The sequence below is a fragment of the Macrosteles quadrilineatus genome, unplaced genomic scaffold (assembly GCF_028750875.1).
Source record: "Macrosteles quadrilineatus isolate MER2022 unplaced genomic scaffold, UCM_ALF_1.0 Scaffold_5__1_contigs__length_97177068, whole genome shotgun sequence".
Classification (NCBI taxonomy): Eukaryota; Metazoa; Arthropoda; class Insecta; order Hemiptera; family Cicadellidae; genus Macrosteles; species Macrosteles quadrilineatus.
The window spans coordinates 39,263,213-39,291,079 of record NW_026542598.1 but is presented as its reverse complement, the minus strand read 5'-3'; the positions used below and the strand labels follow the sequence as shown (position 1 = coordinate 39,291,079).

The following is a 27,867-nucleotide window of genomic DNA, read 5'->3' as shown; positions in this document are numbered from 1 at the left end:
AAATCGTACCGATTGTGCAATCAATATTTAGTTATAAATATCACTACCACAATGAAGATAAAATCAATGGCTATCCAGTGGTACCACCCGCAACATCCCAAGACGAAAATTACCCGAGCAGGGTAATGCCAAACAAGACGTGTTTTGCCAGTTCCCAAGTGTCGGCTGCAAAAGTCGTACCGCGCCAAAATTTCATTTGATTTCTAATCGTCGTGACATTGTTATATACCTGCTACAGGGTTTGTTTATGTAATCAAATGAAAGTTCAGAATGTGATCTTTCGAATGGTATATATATTATTCTCATCTGAGTTGATTGTAAGTGTTTTTTTACCGTTAAAAAAATTTCGGCCCATACCGTCACCAGACGACATTGACCATTCTAAGCATCAACGTCATACCGTCACCAGGCGACGGTTGGCCACTGCTAGGGTTAATTAAAAATGAATTTAAAAAGGGTACTTATGTTTTTATAATGTTTTCAATTATTTATATGTAAATATATATATATATAAAATATATATTTTAAATATATATATATTTTTTTGCATGTTTGATTTTATTGGGTATGATGATGATTAGAGTGTCCAATCAAAATCGATCACCACTTACCAGTTTTTTGTATATTTACCGTCTTGTGAGTAACAGTAAATGCGTAAATATATGTTTTAAGTGTTACAGTATAAGACGTTTCTTTTATTTACTTTCCGTGGATTTCAAGTACAATGCTGATCAAGAAGTTATTTAGACAACCTTTGTACAAATACATAATCCAACCGTAAAAGACTCACCACATAGTTGGAGTTAGGCCGAGCTGCACAGCACCAGACCCAGGAGCTCTGTTGGTCACCGACCACCCCCAACTTGATACCATCCTTAGTCACCAGGTGGCAGCAGTTGTCACTGCCACTCAACAAGATGTACTCTCCGTGGTCCAAGTAGCGGACACATAGAGGCTCACTGCCTAAACTGCGCTCCTTGCCAACCTAGCAAACAAAAACTTCCTAACAGTCGGTGTTACAAAGACTAATTACTTACAACTCTCTCGATCAATCAATATAACTTAATCATCATCAACATAATACATTTCTAATGCAAATCATGTCTTTTGATGGTCTATGTTGGTTTAGTTAATTTGCCATTTCTTACTGATTTGGAAGCTGGTGAATGGTCTATTGAGTTCACGAACGATAACTAAACATTACAGAAAACATATCAATGTATGTTAGACTCTCTTACCCCAACCACTATTTCATGACCAATCCGCACGATGTTAGTAATTTGTTTAGGCCGGCCAAAAGTATTAAATGTTATATTGTTTCGTGTAAATATAAATGTTTTGCGTGGCAGTGTGTGTATGTACTACATGTGGAATGCAACGACCAATGTTTTTTTAACAGTAATTAATAAGACAGAAGATTTGATAATGGGACAGATTGCCCCGAAACTATAGTCATCAGAAAAAGACGACTCGGATTGAAGACGTAAAAAAGTATTCAACCTTTTATTAGTAGACAATTGATAATTTGCTAAATTAGTTCTTCAGCAAACTATGCACTCAATTCTCAAATAAATTAGGCACATACATTTATGGATTTTACTACAAGAAATTTGAGGTTTGGTGCAAGTGTGGCCAAAATACACAGCTATAGGTATTTTTTATTTACTGGCTGTAAAAAAATATGATTGAAAAAGTAAAAGAATGGTTTTTAACTTAACTTACCAATTTCCCGGTGACAGTATAGAACGACATGGCCTGCCCCCAATCAGTAACACAGAGAATGTCACCGTTTTCATCCCTGAAAAAAAAAACATTTGGTTTATGCATTTCAGTTTATGAGAGTTGGGATAGTTTAAGAGTTTAAGTAAGATTATTATCAGCTAAAAACCTATTAGTGATTTATTATCACATTGGTAAACAAATGAAAATCGTCTTTTGTCCTTGGTAGTATGACTGTGCCTTGGTTTTGGTAGTGGATTTTTTCCTTGGTAACGTGATGATCCCTTTTTATGAGAGACAAGCTGCTATACCCGTGCTTTGCAACAGGAAGAAAATGTGACCGAGAGAGCTATTAAAGTGGTGATGATGTGTGTTTTAAAATACAGCAACTCTATGACTTAGTTTTAAAATATAAACTGATTTAAAAGCGTAAACCTACTTACTTTCAAACCCCTACTTTTGATGTTAATAGATCCATAAGAATATGACAACATACCTTAGTATAGCAATAGCATCAAATGCTTCATATTGATGCTTCATGAATGACATGTTTTACCATAATTCTTAAATTTTAGTCAAGCCTCTTCACATGTAGCTTACTACATAAATTAAATAAACTGTATCAGCATTCTGACACATACGTTCTCCCATAAGTTTGTCAACAACCTTTATCATGTGTAAGCGGTGACAGTAAATATACGGAAATGGGATTTGTACAATTTTGTTCAGAATTTAAGGACTATAACATACTACATTTTTATCAAAATTGTTCGGGCCATTTTTGGGAAAATCCGATTTTCCGTTATTTTATGGGGTTTTTATGGGAAAAATAACATAATTTACAATAACTTTTGAACCCTAATTTTTACAGGAATGGGATTTGTACCATTTTGTTCAGAATATAAAGGACTATAACATACTCAATTTTTATCAAAATCGTTCGGGCCATTTAAAAAAAATCCTATTTTTCCGTTATTTTATGGGGTTTTATGGGAAAATCCCCATTTAACCCTTAATTTGACAGCGTGCCATTATTGGCACATGAGGATTCAAAAAAATGGCACGCTCGCCTGTTAACTTTTTAATTCCAACAAACGGCGTCCAAAGGTTCTTTGCCTATTGCTATTATGGTTTATTGCACTATAATGGATGTTTTGGAAATTACTATCACTTGACACCAACATATAGAAAAGGAAGTATGGAGGCTTAGTGTGGAAGGTTAGTAAATTACTTCTTATTTCAATATTTTAGGCTGTTTACGTATATATCTAAGTGATTTGCACAAATTAAAGATGAGAAAACATAACCCAGGTCAGTAATTAGCTAAAATATGAATATTGATTTTTTTATAAACTAAACAATTTGAGTGTGACAAAAATGGCACATTGCCAAAGAACCAGGAAACAATGAAAATTTTTGGGCGTGCCAAAAATGGGACATTACCAAAGATGCAGTTATTTTTTTTTAGTTTATTGAGCGCGTCTAAAGTGGCACACTGTTTATAAAACAGTGAAAGGTATTTATATTTGTAAATGTATGTCTCTTATTTCCACAAATTGTAAAATTAAAATGTTTTTGTGAGGAAAGATTTTTCACTAGGCTGTTTAGAAAAGACCTTGGCTTTACAAAAAATCCTGACCATCCATGGCAACAAATATCTACCAAAAAGAGTTTTCTTGAAAGTGAATCTTCTTCGATGAAAGTTAATTGTGCATTCTGATAAAGACTTTGGTACTTACAAATATTTGCTCACCATATCGACATATCGTGGAATAACGCATTGATGCCACGTTGAAAATAATTAAACTAAAAACCAGCAAGACAATATGTCACTAAAAAATTTTAGGTATGGGATTTTTGAATCCTAACCAAAGAAAGGAGTAAAAGACAAGTTCTAAAAGACAAGGATTTACTTCTTCTCACACCAGCTGCTCTGATGTATGTTGACAATGTACGCTTTGATGGCGTTGGACACTACTCTTTCTTTGTATACATCAAGAGGTCGATGTAGATTTTGCAAAAATAAAAAATCTTCGATAGAGTGTTCAAAGTGTAATGCGAGGCTGTGCTGTAACTGAAAGAAAATAGCAATTGTTTTGTGGGATTTCCTAAAAATTGGAGGCCGTTACTTTATGGACATACTCTAATGAAATTTCAAAAGATTTTCCTGATTGGCATGACTAATAAAATATCAATAAATTATATAATAACGTATTTTCTATTGTAATCACATAGTTTTGTAGAGGTTTTACATGTGTATACATTTTAGTTCATTTTTATAATGACTTTTATACTATTTTGATAATGTCGACTTATTCAAACCCTAAAGTTTATTTTTAAGTGCTATACAGATAAACTTGTTGTATTTAATTCAACATGAGATTCCTAGAGAAATCTCCGCATCTTTGGCAAAGTGTCAAAAATGGCACACATGAAAAAATTGTGAAAAATACTTGTAAGAATTTTAAAATTATTTTTTTGAAGTTCCTTTGGACCCTTTTGATTGAAATATTGCAAGGAAAAAGCAGTTTTCAAAAAAAGATTTGTTTGCCAAATTAAGGGTTAAAATCAAAATTTATAAAATATAAAAAAAAACTATCGAAATTGTAAGAAACATAACATACTATGTTAAATCAAAACCAGATTCTTAAAAAAAAAATCTTATTTTTCATCGTTTTATGGGGTTTTTATGGGAAAATAACATAATTTACAATAACTTTTGAACCGTAATTTTTACAGAAATGGGATTTGTACCATTTCGTTCAGACTTTAATGGGCTACAACATACTAAATTTTTATCAAAATCGTTCAGGCCATTTTTGAGAAAATCAGATTTTTCCGGTTTTTTATGGGAAAATCCCCATTAAAAATCAAAAGTTCAAAAAAATGAAAAAAAACGCCTGGAGATACCATGGATTAGAACCTACATACCAAATTTCATCGAAATCGGACCACAGGTGTAGTCCCTAGCTCTGTACACATCCAGACACACAGACACACACACAGACATCACTTTGAAAACCACTTTTTTGGGTCCAGTGGGACCCAAAACGAATATATCCACTCAAAACTCAAACTCGAAAATTTTGACGAAAACAATACTTTCTCCATATACTATGGTATAGGGGGAGAAAGTAAAAAATTATACATTGAGCAATACTTTACAAAACGTAGGCTATACAACCTCACTTTAAAACCAAACATAACCCTCCTCAATCTACATAAAGAGTCACAAACATATTTTTCAAGTAAATAAATAAACACCAGTTCCTTGTACTGACCAGCTGTTTCATTAACTAATTAAATTAAATCATTTAAACATTGGAAGCATGCCAGGCGCAGCCCTTTGGAAATCAGCCTGTGGGGCAGAGCCCTTAGGAAATTCTTCCATATCAATACTTTTCGGCAAATCTACACAATCTAAGCTTCATTTTGATGTGCCATATGCCTATATTTTTATTTGTTAAATTATGTTAACCGTTTACATAAAATTTGATTGTATCACTTTAATAATATAATAGATGCCTTGGTATATCAGAGCCTTGGTAGTATGAACGTGTCTCGTAAGTGTGATAACAACCAACAGTGAATCATCTTTCACACAATTGACTAGACGAGTCCAATCAAGTTTTACCCATCGGAAACATATGCTAATGTTAGTGTTAACCAACCTAATGAATTTAAAATAAATCTTTTACCAAGTGTCAAACTCTAAAAAAATCTGATATTAATAATGATGTGCTGGGTTCATCAACTATTTATCTAACTGAGAATACTTGCTCTTTCCTCAACTCTCATTCAGACTTTTTTTGACAATACGTTTTAATCAAGGAAACACAAGTTTTCAATATTTTTTGAATATATTTATGTCAAATCTTATTTTTTACCGACCATGGCAAATTTTACAACTACAGTATTCTCTTTCGAGTTGGATTTTGAATCTTGAAAATGTAACAGAAAGTTGTTGGTTCAGACAGGTTTCTCAAGAAAAGATTATTTACCAGGCTACTTACTTGCTAGGACTGAAGGCGAGTGCCCACACAGCATTTGGTCTGTCGATTCTAACCTGGTGAAAACCAAACATTAGAATATTTCACTGTCACTGACATCATTTTCAACTTTTAGATAAATACAAAAAAGTCAAAAATACAGTTAGCCTAAGTGAAATGATTAGCTACGTTTAGTTACAAATGTTGTAATATGTCTTAGAAATATTATTTGCCCAGGACCTATTGACTAAATTATTTCCTAGATAATGCGATTAAATCTTTTACATAGAGAACTTGTATATCCTTCCAAAGAAAATAAATAGCCTAGTTATTTACAGAGAAACTATAATTCAAAGTTCATCATTCTAGAATATAGACTGAATCAAAAAATAAAAGTGAGTCAACAAAAAGGATTCTTGTATGCATATTGCGAAGGATCTCTAAATCACAAGAACAGCTCTAACAGCAACTTTCCCAACAAATTACATGATATAATGACATGACTGTACCTTCTCCTCTCCCGCCTTGTTGCGTATGCTGACAGCACCAACGGCCAGGCCCAGCGCTAGATGTTGTCCATCGCTGCTCCAAGCGCAAGCGTTGACCCGTGAGGTCTTGTGCTTGGTGACGGCTTTGGCCTCGGCCACCCAGAAGGCGAAGTCGCTGACGGCGCAACTCACTAGATGGTGTGTCACAGGGTTGTAGGCCAGACATTGTACCGCGTCACTATGGCTATCAATAACACAGGGTGTCAATAACCAGCTTTGGTAATTTATAGTGTTGCAGTCAAACCACTGAAGCTCAAGAAAAATTTGATCTGCTGGGTTCAAGAACTGAATCTTGAATATCAACTCAATTACACCTTTGTGAGCACTAACACATTACACACATTAGTTCAAGACAGTGAATATAATGGAATTAGGGAATTTAAAAAAGTGAAAATTGTTTATTTCAGAAATAGGTAACTGAAGTGTTTGGCAATTTTTAGAACAAAAATATCACAATATTGCAATTGTAGGGAATAATCGTGATTCGCGATGTTGTTGCAATTCTGGAACATTCCAGAAACAGTTTTGAGATTTAATTTTATAAGTTCAAGCAAGCAAAGAGAAGTAAGGTACAGAGCAAACATTTAATGGTGCGTTTAAGTGGTGTCTAGCACTATTTGCTGGTGTCTAGGGCAGTGAAACACCACACACTTTGCCCGCATGTACTACAACGCTCACGTAAAAGAGGAAGACCCTATGCCTTGTGCAATATGAATTTCGCCACAGTGCTTGCCACTCTGGCTCTTCCTTGCTTGCCTAAGTATATTTCCGGCACAACATACTAAAGGTGAAAGCACAAAGTTGTCTCATAACAAGTTTCCTCTGTACCCCTTCTTTGTGGTCTAAGACTTTATCAAATTAGTGTTCAATTGAGGATTTGTGATTTAGAGGTAAATTGTAGGATTCAAAATGTTTGGGGATTTAACCATAACTAATTTGACCTAAAACTGATCTGACTACAGGTTTCTGTTGTGTTCTCGTACAACACTATAATACTAAAGTACGTACGTATAAATAACTGTGAATACACACACATGTGAAGGTGTACTAATAGTGTCTCTAGAAATGTAAAATTTAGATACAATTAGAAAAAAAAATAAAATTGACAAAATGCTTACTTGTATTTCAACACACCCTCCAACTTGGATGTCCATATGATAACAGTCTTGTCAGCACTTCCTGAGGCAAACCTCTTGCCGTCTTTGGCATAGCAAACACAATACACCGAATCCTTATGACCTAAGTGGACAAATAAAATTTGTGTGTCAAAAATAATTAGGCAAACAGTAAATTAATTACTACCTACCTAATTTATTTTCTAACACTAAGTTCATTATTACCTATGACTTTTGGTTCTAAAGTGGATATTCCATCTATTTAGACCAGTTGTAGCTAATTTTTAAAATTAAAAAAGCGTAATTTACACTCACTGAGTGCTTCTGTCAAAATTTGATTTTCACCATGCAACATTTTGGTAGGCTATTATGGTACCGCCGCATTTGATACAAAAGATAATCGGATGCTATAATTATCAATAATTTTTCTTCAACTTACTCTCTGAAAAATGTCCAAACTAGAAAGAAATCTACTCCTTAGCAAAAACAAAAAAATATTAACTTTTCAAAAAATCCATAGTTTTCAATAAGTTATCCTATCAATTTGAATTGTTCAGTTAGTGGCTAGGTCAACAGAAATTAGTAACTGATTAACTGCGTTCATTTTCATTATAAAACTGGCTACAGCTTTGATACGGGATTGGATGTCTACTCAGCTATTAATTGTTGGTGAAGCATTTCATAGCATATTTTTCAACGCGTGTACGAAAGCATGCTACAAGATCAATCTGTATCAATCTAGATAACATTCATACACTTACAATAAATCTGTTAGGCCTAATTCTCTTCCTCTTCATCGTTGGACATTAAAGTTTATTCAAAATAATTTCCATCACCACCTTTCCCATTAGCAGGTAGGCCCTTTACGTCACATTTTGGCCGTACTTCCGGTCATTTCACTGTCCGATATTTACCTTTCAGTGGTTGTATCAGGGAGCCGTTGCTGGTGTCGTAGACAAGCACTCGCTGTCCTGCGGCAACAACCAGCTGTGAGCCGTCAGGGTTGAAACACAGGTCGTAAATACTGCAAAAGAAATAAAAACCGATGTGAAGTTACGAACATTTGTCACCAGTAAGAAAATATTTCAACAAGTCAAATAGTATTTATTTTGGGGAGAAAGATAATCCAACAAAGATTGTGCAGCCAATTCATCATATGAAACTACTATAATAAATTTGTAAAATTCTTTATAGCCTAGTACAGTTTTGAAAGTCACCAGTTTTCAACATAGCCTATATTACGTTGATGTTACAAGCGTGGGCCAAATTGACAATTGTATTTAGCAAAAACGCTTTTATATCCAATATTTATATTCACTGTCGGCTACCTAAAGGTTTTTTCTCTTATAGCATGCTTGATAATTGGATCGGCTAGTTCTCGTCATCAAGTATTTAGTTCTTAGTGGTTTTCTAGAACGGGAGTCTAGAAAAATAGTAGTGGAGTCCCGATAATCCGAACTTCGGTAATCCGAAAGTCTGCTTAATCCGAAACCAAAAAATATATTTTTTTATATTATTTTATAAAAAAATTTTTTTTGAAACTATTTTGGAAATTTTTGAAGTTTTTGGGAATTTTTTTTTGAATTTTTTTTTATTAAACTTTTGACACAGTTAGCTGTACCTCGTCAACGTATTCTCTAGCGGCTGGGCGAGATAGACTTTTTTTGTAGAGTATTTTAGTAAATATTTCACCATTTTTGTAATTACTGTAACATTTTACATTTTCGTCCGCAAAATCACAAATGGATTTTATTAAGTGACTAGCTGTTGTACCCGTGCTTTGCAACGGGAAGAGGACACAAAATAGAAACATTTTAATCTTTACATCTGTTGCATATAATAGTTACACATCCGCCAACGCTTTTAAAAACAAAATTCAACTTTTATAGCCTTAATAGAAACGTTTAAGTTATATGACTTTTAAATCTGGCAAGTAGTGGATACCACCATTTTGGTTTTGATTAATTTTAAATCTTGTGTAGGCTGATATGAGAAAAACTTACCAAATCTTCGAATAAAACATTTGACATACATGATTTACCTTCATCTTACATATCTATTAATTGATTATTGGCATTTTAAATTTCAATTTTGAAGTTGCAAAAATACTAATTATTAAATTTTAATGAACATTTTGTTAAATTTCACTCTTCTTTATATTAAATCACAAATCCTTCCATGTTCACTTTCTTCAGTCACAATAAATCATTAGCAAAACTAAGTCAGCTGTTATAAACTTTAGAAATATTGCTGTGCCTTATCAATACAGTTTTTTGAAATATTAAAGAAACTATATCTAGGTACTATAAAAAATTTAAACAAATAACTGAGCATTAAAGACAGCAGACAAAACTAATATGATTATCAAAGCATCAAGGGCTAAAAACTGTAATAGCAAATACAGTATATGTTTCATTGCATCTCTGATTCTACTCTACAAAAATATCAACAAACAACTTAATATACAAACTGGTTTTTTTAATCAGTTCCATCGTCCATTGCCTTTACATTTTAACACTTACCATTAAGTAAACATAGTAACAGATATTTCATTGATTTTAGAAACAAAAGAACACTGTGTACTGCTTAGTTTTATGATATTTTCCTTGGTTTAATCTAATCAGTGGTGTGGCAAAACATAAATAATAAATGTATCAAATAAAGTAAATGTTAACTGAAAGCTATGTTAAGATAAAATAAGAGTATTTTGTATTAGCATTTGATAATTAAATATAGTTACATATATACAACAGATTTTAGAAAACAAAAATCAACGTACAATTTAGTTATTGATGATATTCTATAGTTTAATTTAAGCATAGGTTTAGCAAAACACAATAACTCAATTTACCTAAATATACTTATAAAAAACAATGTGATGTGCAAGTTATGTTAAGTTAATCTAACACATGTTAAGCAGTTAGAATTTTTTTAAAGTAGCCTCCAAATTCATATGAAACATCTATACTTTGTAATTTTAATACTGTTTCCATGAAAACATATCAATAACATTATTTTCATAACTTTTAGACGCTTTAAAAAATCCAAAGCAGAGCCGGAGTTGATACAGCAACGGTTATAGAATTCTTTTTCTATAATCATTGACATAGTTTTAGAATAAATAATCCATGATAAAAGGTTAGATTAAAATAAACGTGTCACCTCATAGTTATGGAAAATATTATATTTAATTTCTTTGTATCAGCTGTCTGAAATTGTGAAATATGCAGTTTAGCAGTTCTTCTTGTTTACATTTAAATGTCAAAGCAAATGTAAACAAACATTGTTAGTGTTCTCATCACAGCCATGGAGACCAATCAATATTTACTTTTAAAATGTTCACCTAGTAACTTTTAAAGCCAAAGGGGTAAAGCCTACGGTCAGTATCGAAATTTGAATAGTCCTATAATGGTCCTTGGTATGGTAGCTATATTTTTGTATAATTTAAGCCCAGTTGGTTCAGTAGTTTTTGTACATTAGTTTTCATTAGTAATACACATACAGACACCATTAGATTTTTATATAATAGTATAGAAGTATAGATAATGCTGCAGCCAATAGGTCCAGCCTTAAGTAATGTGAAAAACAATCCCGGGCTCGTGCCTGCGTCCGAAAAAAAGTAGTAAGAAGTAAGACAAAAAAAAAAAAAAACAAACAAATTAAAAAAAAAAAAAACTTTTAATCCGAAATATTTGGTAATCCGAAATGGGCCCGGTCCCAACCATTTCGGACTAACGGGACTCTACTGTAGTAATATTAAATCGTATTTCTATAACATATTATAGGTAACTTATGCTTTGTGTTTGTTTTGACTTCGTAATAACTGTGACTCTTTTGTCATTAAAATCATTAAGTTTATTAACCCTTCATCAATTAGAATCTACTCACCACTGTTCAACTTTATCTCTGTCTTGAACTTTATCAACCCAAGCTGGTACACATCTCATGTTGGGTTTTCAATTGAAATCTAGAAACAAAGCATAACCATAATTCCTCATTAACACCACACTTAAACCAGCTCATAAATAAATAGGTTAGGCCACCTGGATATTTAGATTTAGGCCTAGCCGTTATTAGAGTGTTCACTGTTGGTTGATGTCTGTTTAAATTGGATAAAATTACAGGTTTTTTTCATGTAGAAATTTAGGTTAGATGGTTGTGTTGCTAGCCAAGTGGTTAAGCTTAGTGTCTCGGACTTCAGTGCAACAGCAAAATGAAACAGTCTGTGTGCGTTTTCTGAACATGGCAGCAGTTACGTTTTTTTAAGCTAGGCCCATCTCACGCACTAGTCATACTTGTCACTTGTCGTTTCCCAACACACCCAGTTCCTGCACTGTGTATATTGTTCAGATTTGGTTTGAAAGGGTAACTTACTGTGTAGTTCAAAAGTATTCCATTTAATACAGTTATATTATATTCATTAACAAACGTGTGTGTAGTGTGTGTGTGTAACACCTCTATGGGACATAAGGAATAATTTCAGCACCGGGATGTGAAATACAAGTGGCTACCGTAACTTCATTGTAAATACAGTAACTGATGAGGAAAATCGGTTTTAATTTTGATACCGTAACTATTAAAGTTTGACTAAAGATATGATTAAGTTTACACAACAACCACTAACTTGTCAACAGGTCATCCTAATTCATTAGAGCCGTCCTGACAACTAGAAGTTGCATGCATTGTTCAGCGTGACACCTCCTGCGGCTAGGTTACAAAATAAAAGGTCACGGCCAAGAGTAGCTTAATAATGTTCTGCTGAACTTGAAAACCCCGAAGGTAGACTTCCGCATGAAAATATCGATCCATATATCGATTATTCGATATATTGTTTAGTTAGTTAGGTAAGGTTAACCTAACCTAGCTAAACAAACGATATATCGAATAATCAATATTTTCATTTGGTTGTTTGTGCCAACAGATACGGAAGTCTACCCAACCCCGAAAAGGCTATACTTACAGGCTACTAGGGAGTTATTTAATTAAAAATAGTAGGTTGAATGCAAGTTAAATTAATTTTTAGGTTAGCCTACCTATATTCTGAAAATTGTACAAAATTAAAGTCTGATATGATTTAAACCAAGTTTTGGCATCATGATAGCTAATCAAAAATAGCATATTATATTTTTATTTTTACCAAGTCGTAAAATTACTTAAACCACCTAGATTGCTTGCTTATGCCTAGCCTAATTACCGTCATGATTAAAATGAAAGTTAACACAATGTCTTACTTGATCAGTGATCTAATGGATTTATTAAACTATCCACATTGTATTGATAAGAATATGCTAACACAGAAACTTGGTAGTTTTTTGCAAACATATTAGTCAAAACGTCAAAATTAACGAAAAACGCAAAATCAAGACAAAGTTTGAAGTTTCACATTCTGTTTACGTTTCTGGAGGGTTGTTACCCGGTGACAGACAGTTGTTAACAGAACAGACGAAATGACATTACAGTGTTGACAACTATACGAAAACAAAAAGTCTGACTTACCTTCCATTGTGTTGGTCGGTGGGGCACACGGAAGATTTTTCAGGTGCCGTTTGACGTCACTAACTGCTGCGTCTGAAGAAACGGACAATTTTATAATTTTTCTATTATTAAATTAAACTGTCATAACCTAACCAAACTTACCAAATGTGCTGATAATGAAAAAATCGAATGAAGGTTTACTAATCTAAAAAATAGTTTTGTTCATAAAATAAAATTATAAATGCCTAAAATTCAACTTTATAATTTTTTAATTTCATTTGATTTAATTTTTAATTATAAAATTAAACTGTCATAACCTAACCAAACCAACCAAACTTGCTAATATGAAAAAAATGTTGACAAAAAGTTAATGCTACCAGCGGGATTCGAACCCGGTTCATTCGGATTATCGGCCCGACACGCTAACCACTACAACACAGAGGCCGATGGCTCAATACTGTATCGTTGCGGTAATAGTGTTCCCTCCACTGACGTCAGCAGTTAGTGACGTAAACGGCACCTGAGAAATCTTCCGTGTGCCGTTTCGTTGTGTTGGTAGTGACAGCATAGAAATGACAAAGTACCTAACCTTACTTCTCTTCTCAATGTTTCCTGAGGAATAAAAGGGCGCTCGTTCAAACTGCCTTAACTTATTAATTTAATTAAAAGTGAAACGGAAATAGTATTTATTAGGCCTAATAGTATTTATTAACAAGAGTAGAAAGTGAGTCTTAGCCTATATTCGAGTACAGCATATTCTAGAGTTGTTTGTTTTTGAAGTTTTCTGAAAAGCAGTGTCCTGGAGAAACGCTGCATGGATCAAACATCAAACAGGCATTTTTATTTATTTATTTATCTTCTTTCTTCTTTTAGTAATTTCACCATCCTGTACTACACTACAGGTCTCAATTTGATGTGACTATCGCCTGAGTGAAGTGTTTTTTACGGAGATTATCATGGGATTCATGGACATTGGACAGTGGATTTCCAATTCTTCCTTCAAATAAAATATCCTTATATTTCAGGATGAATTCAATGTATCAACCAGTATCAATGTACAGGTACGTTTTAACCCTGCTACAACTGCTAATATCTAGGATTGCTTCAGCAGGGGTATATTGTTTTCCAGCTTCGGCTGGGTTGGTGTATTATTCTTGTATTTTTTTGCTTCTCACCTGAGCAGACAGGATTAGAGGTTAGTTAGAGGTTAACTGAAGAAAGGTCCGTGATAGTGTTCGGACATCGATAGATCACCATCGATGTTACCATCGATAGCAACATCGAACTATCACCATCGATGTTGCAAAACATCGGTTCAAAAACATCGATATTTTCATGCGAAAAACATCGACGTTTTCAACTTAATCATATCGAAGTTTATAATCTCAGTATTCCGTTATTCATTAAAAAATGCGTGAATACATGTTAAAGTCAACGACCTTTAAAACGTCCAAGTTGGATAATTAGCCTACTCTTTGACTTTATAACTTCTTGATTAGCATTTTACACGTGTTGTTAATTACTGGATGTACTACTGGATGTATTACTGGACATCTAGTCTTTGACTTTGGTATTCCATATTCAAATGCAATCAAAAATATGTGTTATTACATATCATATGTAGGCCTATGATAGTACAATGTAGTACTATCCATACATATGATAGTACTAGGTACATTCTTTCTCATTTTGAATGAGAAACAAGTATTAACTTGATAAATATTTATATTGTAAAGAGCTATAAAGTTTTAAACTGTGACTTTACGATCTATGACAAACAGCTTCAGCCAAAAAAAACATCGATACCAAAACATCGATGGTAGTAAAACATCGACTTTCTAACATCGATGGTAAAAACATCGAGCATCGACCTCCGAACATCGATATTTTGAAAACATCGATGTTCGATACCGAACACTAGTCCGTGAAGCCCTAAGTTAGCCTCAAGGATTTTCATTTCATTACATTTCAGATTCCCGAAATGCTTTGAAAAACTTTTGTTTTTACTTTCTCTGCCCATACATACATAGTACAGTACATGGAGAAAGTATTGTTTTCCTGAACATTTTTCGGGTAGAAATAACAGAATAATAAATGAGTTTTCAGTCCCCCTGAACCCAAAAAGTGGTTTTCATAGCGATGTCAATAGTATGTGTGTGTACAGGCAACAGAGCTAAAGACTACACCTGTGGCCGTGGCCCGATTTTCAGAGCTTTGCAAACACTGCTTTAACTATTTTAATTTGCACACTATTTTAACTTGCAAACACTGTTAAAATATGAATGCTTTTACCCCTCCAGGACAATATATTTTGCTCTAAGCAATCAATATGTTTGTAAAAATCAAATGATATTTTTGGAACTATAAAAATAGTTTTCATTTTCACAGGACATTTTATGAAGATACAAATAAAAAAAATCCTAGTCAAAGATTAGCTTTAAATCATAATTAACAATGATTACCATTTGTATATAGGCCTACAACTGTATAAGAAACCATCTTATTGTTTTGCAAGTGAAAGTTTAATTACAGACAGAATAAAAAAGCACGATTAAATTTTAAAGAACCAAATAATTTAAGATTACATGCAATTCCTCAGATAAATCATATAACCTTTGTATTTTAATTTACCAAAACCCAAGATGGCCTAGGAAGACCCTGAGTTATCGGTAAACAGAGTTTTTCAATAAACATGGCTTTTTACAACTGTAGATAAATAAAATCAGAAATTTTGTCGGCAGTCTCTTCAAATGTACCAACTTTCCCAGTTATAAAACATGGACACAGTTGTTCAGGAAATGGAAAAGATATTTAAAATTCAAAGATTTATTACTGAAATAATAAATTTAACAGTATTTAAACTGTTTGTATAAACACAAAGTCATCATAAACGGGTAAAAAATTTTCATTCATAATCATATAATTGGTAGACGAAACTATTTACATATACTTTACTAATATGACATGACATTTATCAGTGTTTTGGAGTTATTTCCCAGCAATTACACTATCACCTCCTCGGTTCTTCGGCCACTATTTGTTCAAGGCCTGATAGGTTATCAAGTAGTCGTTGTTTAATAGCATTTTGCTACCTTTTGCAAAGTCCCTTCTGTTCATTGTCATATTGTTATTCTAAATTAAGCCAGTATTCATGGAATACATTTTTAACTCGTAAATTGTGAGTTTTTTAAAATGTTGGAGAAAAAGGAAAAATGCCCAGAAAATGGAGGAGTCGGGTTGAAACGGGAGATTGGACTGATTAGTGCAGTGAACTTTTTAATAAATTATATCATAGGTAAGATGTGTAAGGTGTTTCAACAATAGGTTATTAGTTTTATTTGTTTTGTTTCAGTTTTTATACATACTGATATTGTTTTCAGCCTCTGGAATATTCATCACGCCAGGAAAGTTGTTGGCAGAATGTGGATCTGTCGGGATGATGTTGACTATGTGGGTCTTGTGTGGATTTATTGCATTCTTGTGTGAGTTTTTTACTTTTGAAATTATGTAAGAATTTACCAATAAAATTATTTTATTTTTATTTTAATTTAATAGCAAAATTATAAACCTTAAGTGTAAATATAGGCCTAATTTTGTTGAATCTTACCTCAATTTCTTTTTGTCTGTCGGTATGACACCTACTTATAATGGCAATAATTTATTCTGAGAAAACTAGGGTTCTGATCTGAGGCTATTTATATTTTATAAAAAAACACACTTTATTAATATCCTTGCAGCAGCAAACCTAGGTACTCGTTAAACCTAATGTTATTTAAATAGATTTAATTGAAAATCAATTTAGACAAATGGAAATTCGCTTAGTCGGCAGGTTTGCTGCGGCGGGGGTATTTTGCACTTAAGTTTAAATGTAAGAGGTGTTAACATTAAAGTTTGTATAGTATAATGAGAAAATTTAGTCCTAGATACCTCAAAACAACATAATTAAATTTTAGATAGACTCAACCTATTTTTTAAAAATAGTTTTATTTACTTTCTATAATGCCGCTTTTGCATTTGAAACAATAAAACTTATTGTCACCTTCTGTTTCATCAGCATGTTTACCATTCGGGGAGCTCAGTACTGTGGTACCAAAGTCTGGCAGTATCTACATCTACCTCCACGAAGCATTCAAAGGGTTCCATCCATTCTTCGGTGGACTTCCCTCGTTCGTCTACTTCTGGGTGTCTTACATCATCGTAATGCCAGCCTCGGCAGCCCTGAGCGCAATGTTGTTTGCGGAGTACTCGGTAATCATCATCCGACTGATCTGGCACGAGGATTGCCTCCGAGATGAAAACGCTTGTCTTCGTGCAAAGTATTTTTTGGGAGGTGGTGCTTTAGGTGGGTTTGAAAAAGATTTGGTAATTAGATTTTGTTAGAAATTGATTGATATTTGGCAACTGTGTTTCATTTCCAAAAATGTTGAACTTAGGTTCCAAAATGTGTTAAGTTAAGGTTTTAACTACAATTAGCTGTATGAGCAGTTTATACGACTACTGTTCCCAATTGAGATGGGTATGCAACTGTACATTTTTTTACCCTAATACGCAGAGGTGTAGGGGAGCAGGAACGCAAGGGAACGGTGTTCCCACTCAGCTTTTTCCAATTTTTTTTGTCGTAAAACGCTAGGCTCTAGCCCATGATTGTTTTTCACATTACTGCAGGTTAGACCTAGGGGTTGCGGCATCATCACATGGATAAAATCAAAATCCATTGGCGATTTGGCAGGATTTGAACCCGGGACCTCAGGGACCGAAGTCCCTCGCTGGACAAGCTTGCTCCCCCCAGCTTTTTCTTATAGTCCTATATATTAATCATATATCTTAGTCAGTTCCAATGATTAGCATTCCCACACTGAATATTTTACGACTCACTACTAAAATGAGTAAAGGTAAAGCTTATACTTTTACATCATAGAACACAGATAGTTGGTTAAAACTTATTTAGAGAATAGATTGGAATTTTTCAGAGTTTAACGTCTTCATAGGAAGTAAGTTATCTCCTGAAAATTAGAAAAGAAACTGATTATCAAAGTTTCCAAGTTTATTTACTCAATTTTTACACTCTCATTTAACACAGCACATTAAATAAAAAAATCTGAATTTATTTTTCAGTTTTGATTGGCGTCGTTAACTGTATCAGTGTCAAGCTGTACATCAAATCGCAAGACATACTTACATATATTAAGATGAGCTGCATCGTGTTCATCATCGGCTGTGGGTTCTACATGTCTGCTTCAGGTGTGCATTGTACAACATAACAATAATTTAAGCACTTTGACTACAAAATACTTCAGTTAGTTTCCTTGTATTTGTTATATATTTAATGATGAAATCATAGAATAACTCTTTTGCTGAAAAAATTAATATGAACTCGGAACTTTCATTCACCATTGATTAGATTTTTGGAAGTCAAGAATTTTATTGTCGTTGACCTTTCTTCCTACAAAGAAATAGACGTAAGTAAAAGCACTTGGCTTTGGAATACATTGGGGAAGTATGAATGGATTCACGACAAACTTAAATAAGAGCTCCAAGGGTTTGAAAGCACATATAAAGTTCACAACTCGGTAGATGTTTTTCTTCTTCCTTTATAAGAAACCCCTTGTAGTGGCAAAATATCAAGTTACTTGCGTTGTAGGCTTTTTGTGTGCTTTCACATACAGAACTCATATCATAGGTATTTTAAGTTATTTTTTAATTCATTCCTTCATCACCTAATGCATTTCTTTCACCATAATTGTATTGCAATGTGAATTAAGCTTTGTCATATAATATTTGAAACAAATAGTTGATTAAAGATACCCTAAGATAAATTCTTATAATGAAGAAATTCCTAAGGGATTTTGGGTTCATTTACAGGAAATAAATCTCACCATTCACGATGAGACATATTTATCTAAAATTTGTATGTGATCAGAGAAATTTTTAGTGGTGAAACGTGTTTTTCAAACATATTGTATGTATTTTTCAGGCAAGGCGAAAGATTACGACTCCAGTTTTACTGGGACACATCTATCCATAAAGAGATTAACGCAGGCTTTGTACTTTGGGCTTTACGCTTATGATGGCGGGTATGACACCAAATCACACTTGATTAATTTATAATATCCATACAAAATGTTTTTAAACTTTTATCACAAACTTCAGAAAACTATTCCTTTGTAACGCAATGGACAACAGAGTAGGCTTTATGATCTATTTACATTCGTTTGTTTATGGGGTACTTAATTGAAAAAATATTTGTATAAACTATTGGATGAATATCAATGCAATTTAAAATATATTTTATTTATAAATCACAGTTTTTAGAAGTGTACCGGTACAAAGAAATGTTTTTGATTGAATCAGTCAGGACTCTTCCTCACTACCGCCTTTAATTTTCCATGTCAAACTTATGGACAAGTAATTCTATCAACTAGTAAAAAATCCAATTAATGTTTTACTAGTGTACCTGTTGCTCGAATTCGAGCAATTGCAAAGTATTACAGGCGTTATTTTAACCCTTAGAGTGCCAGGCGAGAAATAAAAGTAACGCTCAAAAAATGCCGATGATTTTTCCCGAAGGTCGCGCTAAAAATGCCGAGCACAATCTGGCGATTTTTAGGTTAAAATTTCGTAAAAATCGAATTTTTGATATTTAGACCAACGAAAATCGATGTATCGCATCTAGTAACTTTCGACTCAATGTTAATATATGGGTTAAAAGAATCCGAGTATCCATTCGGTTGTTATGACAACTGTTCGATCATTACGAAACGTCCGGTCAGCCGGACGTTGGCACTTTTGGCTCGTTCTAAAAACGTCCGGTCGGCCGGACGTCGGCACTTTTGGCTCGTTTTAAATACGTCCGGTTCCCCGGACGTTGGCACTCAAAGGGTTAAAACGAATAACAGTCATAATTTTTGATGACTTTATAAGAGTGGACTCAAAGATTATGGAAATACTCACGATGTGTACAGTTAGACATAATCAGATTTTTTTGTAAATATCTTATCTTTTTTCAAAAGTTGATCTTGTTTTTTAGTGTTTTCTACAAATGTTTCCCACTCATAGCCGCAAAGCTCGCATTAGGTTGCCTGTAATAACGATTAGATTATAAATGAAAAAAAAACATTATTTGTGTTTCTTCTACTTGGTTGTGTTCAATGACGTTTCTATGTTTCCATTGTTTCAAATCGGCTCTTTCAATGATTGCTCAAGGAATGTAGCACAGTGTTAATTCAGGTTTATTTTTAGTATATCAAATTGTTTAGAATTTCTTGCTTTTTCCATTGTAATAACTACACCAACCCAAGTACCGTCTACAGATGCAATACGCCAAAGAATATCGTGTACGTACAACACGAATAAGTACAATCTCCAAGAAGTGATAAAAAAGGCAGAAACCAACCCATACAATAGATATAAGTTTACTACTGTGATATTTTCCACTGATTTGGTAATAGAACATTATACAGTATTGCAAAACATGACACGATGCAAAAGAAAATGCATTTTAAAATCTGAAAAAAAAACATTGCAAATACTTCATTTTGACAGATTCAGTAAATCACAATTTAAATATTAACTAAATATTTAAATATTTAAATATTAATTTAAATATTAGTTTCATTAAGTAAGAGTAGTGAAAATTTATGCATACGGTCGTAATGTAAACAAATCTGAAGAGTGAACTTTAAAGGCCTCTGGGGCAGAGCACCAAGGGAATTTACCTCGTTTCTCTTTTGATGGCTCATCTACAGACCAAGACCTTTCTTTAGAGACCCCTACCGAGTTTCTACGCCCAGCCGTTCTCTCAAATTAGCTGTCACAAAGAAAAACAGTTTCAAATTAATATATAGATGCATTTGTGAAATTGAATTTTACATCATTGCCCTACCAACAATTTTGTTTAACTTAACTGCTTTTTTTTATAAACAGTGCCTAGTAACACTTTTTTGTGTTTTTCAGATGGGCTATAACAGGTATTACTGAGGAACTGAAGAACCCAGAAAAGTGAGTACTATTGTTATTTGTGTTACTAGTGTGCAAAGTGGCACTTTGCTGCACATGTGAGAAATGTTCACACACGAGCCGCAGGCGAGACTATAAAGCATAGAAATAATTAGTCTTTCAAACACTAAACGACACGTTTTAGGTCATGTTAAACCCAAGCTGAACGAAATGGGAAACACTGGAACAATCGTAGTCGTAGTATCTAATTGCTGCCGACTTATTTTCAAGCGTACACGTATTACGTGCTGTGCCTAATAAAAGCACACTGTTTTGCGTTGTTTGGTGGAATAACTGGAGTGCGGCAAAAACATTTTGTACGCAAAAGTAAAATGAGTGGGACAAAAGTAAGTAAATGCAGCAACTTTGACAAATCTCAGCTGTTGAGCTATGTTGTAATGGTAGGATCAAGACGTGGGGATATATTTCTTCCCCTAAAAGCACCTAAATTTTGTGAATGGAGGATAGTACCAAATTTGTAAGATATATTTTTGACTTTTGTGTCTTGATTTTTCAGAAACATTGTGTTCAGCATCCTGATAGCTCTCACAATATCTACTGTCACTTACCTCTGCTTGAACCTGACATTCTTGACGGCGCTGACACCGGAACAGATGTCAGATGCAACGACTGTCATTGCTGTGAGTACAAAGCTTTCCACGCTTCTCTATAATAGATAATTGAAAGGGTAGAAGCTTTGATTATTGATAGAGAAATTCTTTCTTGTGGTGAAGTTGTAGCAATAGTTTTAGAAGAAAATGTAACGTAGTCAAATCGATTACACTGACAGAATTCACTGATGTAAATTACTGATTCTGTTGAATACTTCAGATTTTAAACAAACCAAACTGAAGGAAAATTTATTGTTGACTGCAATATATTTTATGTAACATCAACTATCACAGTAACAAGAACTACGTGGCAAATATGGTTTTAGAATACTGAGTGTGGCTCATTCAATTATGTTCTTTTTAATACACAAGGCAACAGCTGGTCCATATGTATAGATGAGATTTAATGGGCTTTCTATCCCTCCCATCCCCCCCCCCCCACCCCTTGGACCACCACTGATGAACTTATATCAACACTTCTTACCCATTTAAAAAAAATGGTGTGGTTCCATTTTCAAGAAATGTATTTTTCAGGACTTCACCCATGAAATGTTTGGTCCGAGTGGTGGAGGTATAGCCGCAGGAATCATCTGTCTTTGTCTGCTTACCAGCATTATGTCCAACGTTTTCTACTCGTCGAGGTAGCACTTTAGAGCACTAGTAATATTGTAAATAATTCATTCCTTGCTTAGTTATGTCACAAAGCCAAAAAGTCAGTAATTACTAATTACTCATGAACCTGATAATTAGCCAATTAGTTCTTTGTTTTAAGTTCATTTAATGTGATGGATGGTGGGCTTATGGTGTTTGAGGGATTAACCATAATTTTCCGTTATATTTGTTGCTATCACTAACCAAATTTTTTTAGTACTGTTTTGAAAACCTTTTTTACAGAATAGGATATGTCGCTGCAAGAGAAGGTCATGTTTTTGAATTTCTATGCTACATTCACAAGAAACTTCAGACACCGGCCCCTGCGGTAATATGTCAGGTAAGTTGATGACTTTTTCAGCAATATGAGGCATAGGCTCATGCTTAAGTGTCTTCTGAGGTAGTATAATGACAAAAAACATATTTTAATTTTGTTTCCGACATTACAAATTTACTTAAAAAATGTCAAATTTACAACAAGCTATGATCAAAATTACTAGCTTCAACATAATACTAGATTACAGCTCAAAATATCTTTTACATTTCGCCTATTGGGTCTGATGATGATTGGAGTGTCCAATCTAAATCGATCACCACTTACCATCTTTTGTATATTTACCGTCTTGTGAGTAACAGTATAAGCGTAAATATATGTTTTAAGTGTTATAAGACGTATCTTTATTTACTTTCCGTAAAATATATTTTATGTTGTGTTTGATTTTCAGATTGTACTGTCCCTCATATATTTCTTTGTTGGAGGAAACATCACATTACTCGTCGACATGTGTGGATTTTTCATGTGGATGTCGTACGGAATCACAATGGTAGCTCTGTTTGTCTTAAGGAGTAAACTGCCAGACGCATACCGTCCTTTCAGGGTAGGTTGTTGTGTTACACTCAGTTGATGACAATCTAAACATATGCAAGTTTAATTTATCGTAGTATCCATTAACGTCATAAAAAGTCTTGAGCTATGAACTTCTTGTTGAAATAATAAATGCAATCAGCTGATTCAATTAACAATGAATACAACCCACTAATATTAGAACAGAAAGCCGTATGAATCATAAACATAAATAAATGAAGTGACTGGCCCAAATCCTATACTAATAACATTAACATATGGTTTGTATGGTTCCATTTAAGTAAATGTTAAATAATGTTTACTTTCAGGCTAGTGACATAATTTGTTTATGTTTATGATCCATACTGTTTCTGTTCTAATACTCGAGATACGACCTCAAACTTCTTTGTCCGTCACTTAGCTCCAACTGTTAGAAAATTTTAAATAATACTTTCCTCAGCACATCATCTCGCATAAGGTATAAATAGTATTTTTAGTCCACAAATTCTTAGAACCAGTTTTTAACCGGTATATAAGAAATCTGATACTTTTTGTGATAATTGGGCACTACTTACGTTTAACCTTTTCTTGTTGGGCTGATCTTTTCTAAGTTTGAAGTCAATCGCTGTAAGGGTTCAAAAGTTTTGGCTACATTTGTAAAAACCTGTAAATTATAACACTTCAAAGTCAAACATCAACTTACAGTATCAGCTGTTGAGACTAATTTAATTGATTAAACAATGAGTGAGTAGCAGACAGAAAACCATGTATTTTAGACCCACGTTCATATGACTTTTTCATTGTTTTGACCTAAAGGAACATGCACAAAATCTTTCCAGGGAGTTTTTTAGACTCCTGTCTACAGAAAAATATGTCGTTCCAAAGTAACGTACGGCTGATCTGGGGTCCTTCCCCACTTAAATTTGCAGAGAATTTTGAAATATTTAAGTCAACTATCCAAGTGGAAAAAAACTATCCTAGCATCTTGGTTCCAGCATAATATGAAGGACATCATCTCTTTTCAAGCATGAGCTTACTTAGTCTTGCCTGATCCTTCATGCTTTTGAGGAACATGGGTTTAGCGCCAAAAACTGTGACCTAAGTCGGATTTGAATTTGACATTAGAAACTACAATGGACTGTCAATCCTTTTCCTATCCCTACAAGCTATCTCATTGCAGTATAACTGTACAACTTTTCAGGAAAGGATACAGTGGCTAGATTTTCTAGAGCTTAATTCACATCTGATTTTTTACATATTTTCCATAGGTTCCATCAGCCATCCCGATCCTAGTCGCCGCAGTGTCTGTGTTCCTCGTTGTGGAATCAATCATGATAATAGACATTGTCCTTCTTCTGGTGTTTGCTGCTCTCGTAGCATTCATAGTCTTTGTTTACTACATCTTTATCTACAGGGCTTTCAAAATCGAATCTCTGAGTGAGTATACTTATGCCTTTTACTATTGATACTTCTGTTATTGACAAAATAAGTACTATTGCATTCAAGCATCTCTATGCAATGAGGAATGTCCCGCTCCTTTACTGGAGCATAACTATACTCTGTTAAAAAAATGTAGGCGGTTTTAGGGGAAGAAATTGACCCTCTCCACTTGAACCTACATTTAAAAATAATAGCTTAACAGCTGAGGTTTGCCAAAATAAATCAGCTGTGTCATAAGTAGAAAAAGTAGTGGAGAAACTTCCCTTCAAACCGCCTAAATTGTGAACGAAGATTAGTTAATTCAAGGTCTGTCTATTTGAATGAACAACTTTCGAGAGATTTTTAAAAATAAATACCACTGAGCTTTGTTTTGTTGCCTGGATAAAGTGACACAAATAATTTATTTGTATTCATCATAAACTCCCGAAGGAAGGGAAACCTTTTGAGAATTGTGTTTATCGATATTTTTTAGCAAAGCAAATAAAAGTGTTTACATGTTACAGATAAATGGCAGAAAAAAGTGCAAAACTCCTTGTCTCTGGTGCCTCCAGCAGGAGAACTTAAACTGTAACAATACTATAAACACTCCACTTTTCTGTGACCTCTCTTTCTATAGAGAATATTTTTATATTTTAGACTTTAAGGCACAAATGTCAAACAAATGCTGTGTAATGTATAGCTGTATAGGTTGTATGGAAAATTCTCTAAAGGGGGAAGGGAAAGAGAGAGACGGTGGAGAATGGAATAGAGGGTCATAACTACCTGTAAGGGATGGTCTGATTCCTCAAGTTCTAGAAATTGATTAATAATGAAAAATATTTTAACTATACAAACAGACAAAATTGTAAATAATTAAAAATAAATCCGTAAAATAATTTGTATCCTATATTTTGGATACTCCCCTTTATCTCATCTACAGTTTTAGGGTAACCTGCTTGTTGGATTGAGAAAAGTAAAAATATTAAAATGATAAAAAATAAACCATGTTAACATGAGCAATAAAAACAATGTACCTAATGAAAAAGTAAACAAAAAGAAATAATAACATATGACAATTAATACACACACACACACATGATAGAGACAGTTCAAGGGGAAAAGTCTTAAAGTCTTCAACACTGCTAATGGTTACATTACCAGTTTAGTCTGTTTTAGTCTTGCAATATAATCAGACTAAAGTTTAGGGCGACCGTTTTGGTCGCCCTAAAACTGTTCGGGAATATGTCATACAAGTTAAGAAATAGGTACACATGTAAAATACTTAAAGCACCCCACCATCTAAAACAAAATTTCTTTGACATTATATTTTTGTAATTGATTAAGTAAATTCTAAAATTATTTCAACCTGTTAAAATAATCCAGTTACAAGTTCTGTGATATCGAGTTTCATTCTGTGGTATTTTTCACAGTGGATGAGAAATACGTCATAGTAGAATGTATTTATTTTGTGATTTTTATTTGTAACTAGACATAAGGAATATTTTTAAGGGAAAGGTTTATTCTTACCCTCCTTTGTAGTTTGATTTGATTTGTAAATTGTATTATTAATTTGAAATGTAACTTTTTGGAAGGATCAAATTAAAAACAAGAAATCAAATAATAACATTTTATACTCATCCATGGCTGGTCAATATTCTCATATTCCTAAGTTTTCTTCTGTTGTTATTTTAAAAATAGTTTGATCAGAATTTTCGATTGCATTATCTTCTTAGTGACATTATATTCACTATAAATAATTAAATTTTCATATTAACAGTTAACTAGTGTACCTGTTGCTTGAAATCGAGCCATTGTCAAGTACCGGTATTATACAGAAGTTATTTTAAAACTACAGTAATAACAGTCATAATTTTCGATGAGTTTAAAGGACCCGACTAAATGCTTATGTAACTAATTGAAATATTAATACTATTTAATAGCGCTTTGAAATAATAAACGCTTCTTGTAAAAATATTTTAGCATTTTTTGGACCCGGCCTTATTTTTTAGTGTTTTCTACAAATTTTTCCCGACTTAAAGCTGTTACCAGTAAAAATTTCTTGCATGTATTTATTTGATCTGACTTTAGGTAGGTTTAATTTACCACTGTGACAACATGATGTGTATATTCTTAATGGTTTTTTTTTTACTTCCAAAATAAGTTGCTTAGCATAACTGGCAAAAATGATTCATGTCTCCAAGTAATTGTGTACCCGGATTCCTTACTGTGAGACCAGGCCTCTCCTCTACTCTTCTCATACGTATTAAGATTTCCTATTAATTGTCTCCTCCTCCAGTTTTCAATATTTCTCCTTTAAACTCAAGAAATTGTCTGTTCTTCCAACAAAACTGATTGACTGTTTAGATTCGTCTATAACCTCCTAAATATTACAAACATCAATATTTACTTCCAAAAAGCTGTTAGTTTCTTTTTATATATAGCTGTTTTTGTTTTTAAATTTGTTTTCAATGTAATTCTTATGGGGAAAATGCGACCTTTGAGAGCGTCTCGTGCTCTTAAGGGTAAGAGTTTTGTAAATTCTAAAACCTTTATGCAAAACTACAAATTGGGACAAACTATTTGACACCTCTAACTTTAAAACCGGTCCAGAAATAACAGAGGAGTTTTGTTCACAAAAAACAGCCCTCACTTGTTAATCTAAGAGATGAATTTACATGTTTTACAAACAAGACATTAAAAGTGATTGAATGAATTCAATCGGATAGCTCTTACAACTGACATTAACATCTTCAATACAAGTGGGACAACGTTTACTGTACTGTGACAATGCCAAACAAATGCCTTCTCGAGATAGAATCAATTTTTCTTTAATCTCGTTTATGCTTCTTTTGGTCTAGAAAGCAAATTTTGTGTAAGAACTACAAGCATTCTTTTGTTATTAATACACCATTGGTATTGCAAGAATAACTTCAAATTTTTTAATATTTCTTATGTATTTTATAGAATTACAGAAAAAATTAAAATTGTCTAATTGAACTGAGTTAATTGTGTTTGCAGCTAGATTTCAAAGCTTTTGTAATTTTTTATGTAAACATTACTTTAGTGAAATCCAGAGGAATTCTCAGATTTGTACGAAAGTGGATTGTATTTCAAACCTTTTTTTACGCAGTTTTCTCGAAAAAAACACTTTTCAGGATTATTCCTCAATAGAGGGCTACTGTTATAACATGTTGAATGTGCCGAGTGAGGAGTTCAATCCTGATAAGACGCAGGTTGTTCCGAGGACTCGGAGAACGCAATCATTGGATGATGAAGTCAGATCCATCCACTTTGAAAGAGAACTGTCGTTCGTTAGTGCTGTCAACTTCATCCTCAACTATGTCATAGGTAATGTAACAGTTTATATTCTCTAGGTGAGTGGTTGTAGTGAGCTTGCCTAACAATCAAAAGGTTACTGGTTCGATTCTGTGAAAAGTGAGTACCTTTTTGGGGTAGAAAACTAGACACAGCTGTCCTTGACCTTTAAGCTTTAAATAAATG

At 33.4% G+C, this 27,867-nt stretch overlaps 2 protein-coding genes across 2 annotated transcripts in view; one reads left to right on the top strand and one right to left on the bottom strand.

The window, feature by feature from the left end:
- The window catches only part of LOC128993947 (intraflagellar transport protein 122 homolog), a 78,050-nt gene extending 65,284 nt beyond the window's left edge, over positions 1-12,766 (bottom strand). Inside the window, exons 1-8 of the mRNA XM_054418090.1 lie at positions 12,603-12,766; positions 11,260-11,338; positions 8,286-8,395; positions 7,375-7,495; positions 6,218-6,440; positions 5,733-5,785; positions 1,723-1,798; positions 791-985 (exon numbers count right to left, since the gene is read on the bottom strand). Of these exons, the coding sequence (XP_054274065.1) occupies positions 791-985; positions 1,723-1,798; positions 5,733-5,785; positions 6,218-6,440; positions 7,375-7,495; positions 8,286-8,395; positions 11,260-11,318 (837 nt within the window). The 5' untranslated portion in view covers positions 11,319-11,338; positions 12,603-12,766. The remainder of the gene's footprint in view (positions 1-790; positions 986-1,722; positions 1,799-5,732; positions 5,786-6,217; positions 6,441-7,374; positions 7,496-8,285; positions 8,396-11,259; positions 11,339-12,602) is intronic.
- Positions 12,767-15,952: 3,186 nt separating this feature from the next.
- Positions 15,953-26,272, top strand: LOC128994939 (b(0,+)-type amino acid transporter 1-like). The gene is made up of 12 exons (XM_054419783.1): positions 15,953-16,141; positions 16,227-16,328; positions 16,901-17,188; positions 17,962-18,087; positions 18,821-18,920; positions 20,800-20,844; positions 21,359-21,482; positions 21,987-22,093; positions 22,347-22,443; positions 22,829-22,981; positions 24,216-24,384; positions 24,891-26,272. The coding sequence occupies exons 1-12, from the start codon at positions 16,039-16,041 to the stop codon at positions 24,956-24,958; spliced, it is 1,482 nt and encodes a 493-aa protein (XP_054275758.1). The 5' UTR covers positions 15,953-16,038; the 3' UTR covers positions 24,959-26,272.
- Positions 26,273-27,867: the final 1,595 nt, after the last annotated feature.